General features: G+C 41.6%; 1 protein-coding gene across 1 annotated transcript in view; it reads right to left on the bottom strand.

The window, feature by feature from the left end:
- LOC149184436 (uncharacterized) overlaps positions 1-8,648 on the bottom strand; it is a 93,303-nt gene extending 84,655 nt beyond the window's left edge. Inside the window, exons 1-2 of the mRNA XM_089415335.1 lie at positions 8,278-8,648; positions 7,243-7,396 (exon numbers count right to left, since the gene is read on the bottom strand). Coding sequence (XP_089271461.1) covers positions 7,243-7,396; positions 8,278-8,339 — 216 coding nt within the window. The 5' untranslated portion in view covers positions 8,340-8,648. The remainder of the gene's footprint in view (positions 1-7,242; positions 7,397-8,277) is intronic.
- Positions 8,649-8,944: the final 296 nt, after the last annotated feature.

The following is an 8,944-nucleotide window of genomic DNA, read 5'->3' on the forward strand; positions in this document are numbered from 1 at the left end:
ACTAATCATGACAGTACCCATCACTGTGCTCAATGTATACTGTAATGTATCATCACATGCTGCTTCAATACCTTTTGTTGTTGTACTATCCACATCATGCTCATCATCACCAAGCTATACCAATGTGCTACATTGTACTGCATCCATGCTGCCCATGCACTTACTGTACTATCACTATGTCTTACTGCAGTTTCAGGTCCGCAATATAGTTGTTGTGACTGTGACTGGTTAGGGCATATTGGCAGCCCCTAAACAGTCACCCAAACAGCCCTCCTTGGGTGCAGCCTATACTAGGAGAGATGATCACCTGACTTGATGTTGTTTTGGGCATGAACAGCCCTTAATATACCCTACGCTACCCTTCAATAGTGAGGTAGGGCCTACGGGCTAACCACAACAATCTACGCTGCCTCTCACAGCTCAGTTGTCATCTACAGCTCACCCAAAAACAAATTTCCTTTACCTTGATTGCAGTCCAAACAACCTTGATTAGGCTCTGAGGATACTTAGCCTCAACAGCCCTACACATAGCTCCTAGATCCTTGAGAAAGCCATGTTCTTGGGTTTGTTTGCACCCTCAAACAATCCTCAAACTAATCCACACTCCCACAGCAACTCAGCCTCTAATCTAGGCTCTCCACGTTGTCCTAAAGTGACATTACCATGTTGTCTCTTCTTGTTGCAGCTAGGGCATTTCTCTTTGTTGTGGCTAGGTCTTCTTGATCTGTGGCTAGGGATCCTTTAAGGCCTCCTCGTGACTGCAGATAAGGGCTACTTTGTTGTGTATAGAGGTTCCCCTAAATAGTGGATAGATCTCCCTTATTTGTTGCAGCTAAGTAGCCTCTTTTGACTGCGGTTAGGGCATCCTTTAGACAGCATATTAGGGCAAGTTAGGGCAACATATAGGAGCAAGTTAGGGCAGTGAATAGGAGCCTCTTTACTGCGGCCAGATCTCCTTTCTTGGACTGCGGCTAGACCACGCTCTTTAGGACTGCAGCTAGGGCAATATTAGGCCTCTTCATGATTGTGTTCAGGCTTCATGCTTAGACTCCTTTCCTCCTGCGTCTAGGGTTTCATCCTCCTAGATTTCTCTTACCACTAAAACCCAAAACAAGTGGAGAGAAATCAAGAGTAAAGTGTGTACAAATGACTTGCAAGGCACCACTATTTATACTAAAACGTTGAGCACAAGTGGGGGTTATTTTGTTGCTGGTCGACATTGACGAATTGTCCCATAACACAAATAAATTCATTTCTCCATGAATACTTATCGGAATCGAATGATCTTTAGATCAATCCTACACCTCTCGATGAGGAGTCCAAGAAAAATATCAACTGCCATAAATAAGATGACCCACGTGGAGTTTGGCCCTAGTTGTCAATTTTAACATTCCCTCTCAACTAGGGAGAACTCCATCCACTAATCCATCTGCCAGATTGTACTATCTCTGCCATCAGTGCCCTGTACTGCTTTGCTCTGCTCTGTTGAACCATGAAGAAGAAGAATTGATCGAGAATGTCTCATACCATTCTCTACTGACCCGAAGTCAATCCCATATGAAGAGAGTGTGTCATACCACTCTTACTGATCCCAGATCAGTTCCAAAAGAGAGTGAGTTATATTACTCTTACTAGCCCGAAGTTAGTTTCATTGATCCCAGATCACTATCAAAAGAGTGTCTCAAATCACTCATACTAACCCGAAGTCAGTTCATTGATCCCGGATCAATATCATCCTAGCACAGGGAGTACAACAGTAACACGATGCGTCCATCGGTACTACTATGGTCCCTATCCTCATTTCCCGGCTCATTGGCCAGATGAGAGGTACTTCCCATGAGTCCCATAATGCATGGGTAGGATGTCTCAGCAGGAGAAGGATGAACCACTCATCCTGCCTACATGTCGCGAGGGGTATCCTAGGGGAAGGTTGAACCACTCACCCTATACACAACAGATCACTAGGGGAAGGTTGAACCACTCACCCTATGATTTTGTCTCAGCAGGAGAAGGATGAACTACTCATCCTGCCTACATAGAAAACCATTAGGGGAAGGTTGGACCACTCACCCTATGGTTGCTCATCGCTCCACGATGTACCCCCAAGCCCCCTGGAGCTCCTAGAGCTCAATGTCCATATCATATAAGATCCTTAGGAGAGAGTTTCTCCACAACTCCTAGTCATTCTCGAAAAGTCACAAATTTGACCTTTCCCAGGGGCTTCGACAGAATGTCGGCGACCTGCAAATCAGTCCCAATGCGAAGGAGCCTTCTTGATCATCGATGTACCATATCCCGGATAAAGTGGTACCTAATGTCTATATGCTGGACCGATCATAGAATACAGGATTCCTCAATAATCGAATCCCCCTCTGGTTGACACAAAAGATCATGGTGGTATCCATCATGTGTACAAATAGCTCACTGAAGAGCTTCCTCAACTAGGCAGCTTCACACGAGGTCATACTCGTAGCTATGTATTCGGTCTCAGCAGTGCTCAAAGCAACCATCTTCTGCTTCCTGCTCATCTAGGATATTGTAGCAGAACCCAAAGAGAACCAACACTCATAAGTGCTCTTGCGATCCTCCACACTGTCTGCCCAGTCAGCATTCGAATAATCATGCAGCTTCACATTTTCGGCAGTGTATCTCAATCCATGAGAGATTGTGACCCGAAGATATCTCAGAAGATTCTTGGCACCAATCCAGTGAGGCTCAACCATATATGAGCTCAACATGCTAACTGCAAAACATATATCCGGAGAGAAGTTCACCAAGAACATTAATGCTAGAATGAGTTTATGAAACTTTGAGGCATTTCCCAAATCAAGTCCGACATACCTACCACATAACTTCTGAAAGTTAAGCTCCATCGAGGTAGTCACGGGGGGCTTGCAGTTCACCATTCCAAATCCGGAATCAAACTCCCTCTTATTTTTGCAAATGAGAGGGTCTGCACCTGTCAGAAAGAGGTCGTCCTCAGAAGGTGCCAGTAGGAGAGGTCTATCATCCACAACCTTCAAGCAAAGGTTTGGATCGTCTTCACTCCTAGTAAATCTCAGCTTCATTAGACAGCTATCAATCCTCTCATATCAAGCCCAAGGTGTTAGCTCTAAATCATAGAGAGCTTTCTTCAACCTACATACATGAGATTCCTGATCATGAATCTCAACCCCTCAGGTTGTTCCGAACCTTTGGACTTGCTACATGAGGGGAATGGTCCCCTTGTAAGATTTTCTTTTGATACATCTAGGACATGTACCTTCATGTTCTTCTTGAATTCAGGCATCCCTGTCACCATCTGACTCACATCCATAATGAGTAGACCTCCGGTGCTATAGAAGATATGTGTCAATCGACATGGTACTCAATGGACTTCCTGCAACTTGATACAAATTGCCAATCCCAAACCCATTAGTAAAAGTACCTTTCCATCGATGAATGCCACCCTGAAACCTTTGACTTCCATTGCCGAAATGGACACCAGGTTCTTCTTGCGATTAGGTACATAAAGAGATTCTTGTAAATGAATCGAGTTACCCTCATTCAATTGAGGGGTAACATTCCCTACACCCTTTCCGGGATAGGTGGCAATGACTCCAAGTATAATCCCACGATTGTTTCCATCTCTACCAAATTAGAGAGAGCACCCTTCTATCCGATGAAGTGCCTTGATGCACTACAATCAATAAGCCAAATTCCCAAAGAGTCTAGAGGAGAGAGCCAATATAAGATAATACTTCTTTATCTTACCAAAAACAACATTTGATTCTTCATACCTGGGGTTCCTTGCTTTCTCTGAAGAGTCGGTCATTTCCTAGATGACCTGCATTACCTATCATTCCTCCGATCATTAAAGATGTCCCTGGAATGATTGTTATCATCATCAAGTGATGTGTCCCTACCATTCGGACACTTCTTCGCATAATGGCCGAACTTATTGCAAGCAAGGCAAATCCTTTCCTTCCACCCTTAGATTCAGACTTCCCACTGAAGTGAGTTTAAGGTAGGCCATCAGAAGCTTCCACTGCGCCATTCTGATAAAATTCTCTGCTTCGACTTCACCCTTGGTGAATTTGAAGAGGCATGAGGAATCCATTGATCCTTTTGTCCTTTCCAACTGTATTCGGTGATTGCTCTTTCACTCTTGCTTGGGCTTTGTCTTCGCCTCAACTCTGATACCATATTTTAGGTATGTTCTATGCTTAGAGCAATTTTACTTCAATTTCCATATTAGCTCAATATCAATTCTAGATTAGCAATCACATTTAGCATGATAGTAAAATGCAGATAGAACATAAACATAAATGGCAGAAGAGAAGCCAAGACAAGAGGACACAAGATGTGGCGCCAGCTAGGGAGAAACCCCAATGTGGGGAAACCCTTGATCAATTCTTCTTATATGTTCTTCAATAGTTCAGCAAAGAGAGAGAAAGTACATATACATCAGAAGTCAACATTTTGACTTGTCATTATAAGAGCAGAGATCATCTCTAAGAAGATGATACATGAGGTAGTTGAACTCAGTTGAAGACATGTTGCTTCAACTGATTCTCCAAGGTGATTCCATCACCATGTTGCACCTATCATTGAGTTGCACCTCATCATCATGCTGCACCATACTGCACCCATCATCACTATGTTGCATCTCATCATGCTTCACTAATCATGACTGTACCCATCACTATGCTCAATGTATACTGCAATGTATCATCACTTCAACACGCTACACCTATCATCACTATGTTGCATCTCATCATGCTTCACTAATCATGATTGTACCTATCACTATGCTCAATGTATACTGCAATGTATCATCACTTCAACATGCTGCTTCAATATCTTTTGCTGTTGCACTATTCACATCATGCTCATCATCACCAAGTTGTACCAATGTGTTGCATTGTACTGCATCCATGCCGCCCATGCATCTTACTGTACTATCACCATGTCTTACTGCAGTTTCAGGTCTGCAATATAGTTGTTGTGACTGTGACTGGTTAGGGCATATTGGCAGCCCCTAAACAGTCACCCAAACAGCCCTCCTTGGCTGCGGCCTATACTAGGAGAGATGTTCACCTGACTTGATGTTGTTATGGGCATGAACAGCCCTTAATATACCCTATGCTACTCTTCAATAGTGAGGTAGGGCCTGTGGCCTAACCACAACAATCTACGCTACCTCTCACAGCTCAGCTGTCATCTACAGCTCACCCAAAAACAGATTTCCTTTACCTTGATTGCAGTCCAAACAACCTTGATTAGGCTCTGAGGATACTCGGCCTCAACATCCCTACACACAGCTCATAGATCCTTGAGACAGCCCTATTCTTGGGCCTGTTTGCACCCTCAAATAGTCCTCAAACTAATCCGCACTCCCACAGCAACCCGGCCTCTAATCTGGGCTCTCCACGTTGTACTAAAGCGATATTACCATGCTGTCTCTTCTTGGTGCGGCTAGGGCATTTCTCTTTGTTGTGGATAGGTCTTCTTGATCTGCGGCTAGGGCTCCTTTAAGGCCTCCTAATGACTGCGCATAAGGACTACCTTACTGTGCATAGAGGTTCCCCTAAACAGTGGATAGATCTCCCTTATTTGTTGCGGCTAAGTAGCCTCTTTTGACTGTGGTTAGGGCATACTTTAGACAGCGTATTAGGGCAGGTTAGGGCAGCGTATAGGAGCAGGTTAGGGCAGTGAATAGGAGCCTCTTTACTGCGGCCAGATCTGCTTTCTTGGACTGCGGCTAGACCACCCTCTTTAGGACCGTGGCCAGGGCAGTATTAGGCCTCTTCATGACTGCGTCCAGGCTTCATGCTTAGACTCCTTTCCTTCTGTGTCTAGGGCTTCATCCTCCAAGATTTCTCTTGCCACTAAAACCCAAAACAAGTGGAGAGAAATCAAGAGTGAAGTGTGTACAAATGACTTGCAAGGCACCTCTATTTATACTAAATCGTTGAGCACAAGTGGGGGTTATTTGGTTGTTGGCCGACCTTGACGAATTGTCCCATAACACAGATAAATTCATATCTGCATGAATACTTATCGGAATCGGATGATCTTTAGATCAATCCTACACCTCTCGATGAGAGGAGTCCAAGAAAAATATTGGCTGCCATAAATAAGATGACCCACATGGAGTTTGGCCCTAGTTGCCAATTTTAACAACCACATTTTATTTTGGTTTAACTGGAATATCAGAAGTGACCCTAACTGCAATGATTAAACGAATTTAGTTCTGGATATAGATACAATCGCCGCTCGCGAAAGAAAAAGCAAGATGCAATAACGAATAAAGAAGCGAGATTCCTATGATGTGAATGCAGAGGTGGCGTGGTCTGTGCTCTAATACAAGTGATCATTTCAGGTCAAGTATACCGGGACTCTCAACCCCCCGCATGCCCACTAAAGAGTAAAGACAGAAATCCACTGTACTGAATCCCATATTAGGAGAAATGGACTGCCCCTTGAACTTTGAATATCTTAAAACTATTAATGTTAAATCAACAGAAAATAGAGCTAGAAAGTATTTTGTATGTCATCCCTGGATGCAGTATTTTGCAAATTAAACAGAAAGTATATTGTTAACTGAAATTGATTGCAAAAGTTTACCTGACCTACAATTTTTTCGAGACTTTCCACCTCGGACCTTAAGGTTAACCAACGCCGTTCAAACCACATTTTAAATACCACATTTTATTAAACACAAATAATTTATTTACCCCCAAAAAATGTTAGACTAAATTAAATAACTTTAGATTAAAGAATAGTTGTGTTTGGAAGTCTATTAAATACCGCATTTTATTTTGGTTTAACTGGAATATCAGAAGTGACCCAAACTGCAATGATTAAACGAATTTAGTTCTGGATATAGATACAATCGCGAAAGAAAAAGCAAGATGTAATAACGAATAAAGAAGCGAGATTCCTATGATGTGAATGCAGAGGTGGCGTGGTCTGTGCTGTGATACAAGTGATCAAGGTCCGGGCAGGTCAAGTATACCGTGACTCTCAATCCACCGCCTGCCCAGTAAAGAGTAAAGACAGAAATCCACTGTACCGAATCCCATATTAGGAGAAATGAATGCCCCTTGAACTTTGAATATCTTAAAACTATTAATGTTAAATCAACAGAAAATAAAGCTAGAAAGTATTTTGTATGTCATGCCTGGATGCAGTGTTTTGCAAATTAAACAGAAAGTATATTATTAACTGAAACTGATTGCAAAAGTTTACCTGACCTACAATTTTTTCCAGACTTTCCACCTCGGACCTTAAGGTTAACCAACGCCGTTCAAACTCTTCTTCGAACTTTTGCATTTCCTGCTTCTGAAGCTCATAATAATTCTGATTCCGGTTTCTTTCTTCCTCTGCCTCATAAATCTCGCTAGTTACTTCCCTGAATCGCAAGAGGATGGCAAATTGGACGTATTATATATATGCTTGACATCGAAAAAACATATTTATGCAAGTTCTTTTCAAAATCCATAACAAATCGTGATGTACTATTGCAGCATTTTGAAAATATAATAACATTGTGAAAATCTTTTAGGTCCTTGACACATTTCATTGTAATATTTTCGGGAAAAATAAATTGTTTAAACACACATTATGCGATTAAAATATTTTTTTCAGCAGATGCGATTAAAATATACACCGGTCGATATGAAGTACCTAAACTTATATTGGAAGTATTCTGTAGCTAATGGGCATGACAAACCATATTTATACACATTCTTTTCAAAATGCGCAACAAAATGCCATATAGCATTGCATCATTTTCCGAAAATGATAAAAGCGTTTAAAAGGACTTTTAGTTCGTTAACATGATTCAGGCATTATTAACATTTTCGGGAAACAAGGTTAAAACGTAATTATGCAAATTTGCAGTTCTTCAGAACTCAGTCATGCCAGAAGTTACAATTTATGGCCAAATGCAAATAGTTTGACTTCAAGGACATAAGCTTTGAGGTTAGTCGCTCATTTTCCGCTTTGGTACTTCGTATTAATTTTTTTGACTTATTCTCTGGATAATTGACACGGAAAATTCAGATTCTTTTCAAGATTCATAGCAAAAATCCAACTATTGCCGGACTTTCGAAAAATTAAAGCATATGTGAAACCTTTCAGTTCTTTGACACAATTTAAGCACATTCATAGGAACATTTTCCAAAAAATAACAGGTGAAAACGCATTATGCAAAACATCCCGTTTTTCCTGACACATTCTTGCCAGAAATTCTAAAACAAAACGACATGTGCTCCATCTGAGTTAAAGAACCTGAGTTTTGAGTTGAGCTGCTCATTTTTGGTTTCGATACTCCGCATTTCGTCTTCTTTCATCAAAATCTGCAAGGTCAATTCGGGGACTCGCTGCTCCAGCTTCAAGCAACGAAGTCGAATACGTCTTAAGTCCAGTGTTTTCTCCGTCAGAAGTGAAAGTTTGCTCGTTCGCAACTCCTCCTCATTCTGTCCATGGGCACACCGTAGTGATATTACATAATTTCCCTGATAATCCGTAAGCACCGTTTATCAAATAAGAAAAAGAGAAAAGGTTATGAACTTGAAGATCTTGAAGCCTTTGATTTCTGGAGCATTCCATTTGAAGCAACCTAGAGTCGGATCGTTTTGGCAAAGTCATTGCGAAGACAACGCTGGATATTGTTTATGGAATGTCGTTTTGACGTGTTCGATCGCCCGTTTACAAACTTCAATTATATATATATCACTGTGGTTGCCCAAAATAACCGGTTCAAACCCTATTATTTATTGGCTTTAGACTCCTCTATTTTTATTTATTTTAAATAAAGAGTTTATTGTGGGTCCTATGGACGCTGCCTAAGTTCTCAGAGGTATTCGAACTTCTTAAAAAATTCGCGGCTCTGTTGGTTCTAACGCCGAGGTAGGAAGTTTTGTTTGGTCTGTGACACGTGGGAAAAGAATTTATC

This window comes from Pinus tabuliformis, chromosome 3_2 (assembly GCF_031772625.1).
Source record: "Pinus tabuliformis cultivar Carrire ecotype Pingquan chromosome 3_2, CPIR1, whole genome shotgun sequence".
Classification (NCBI taxonomy): domain Eukaryota; kingdom Viridiplantae; phylum Streptophyta; class Pinopsida; order Pinales; family Pinaceae; genus Pinus; species Pinus tabuliformis.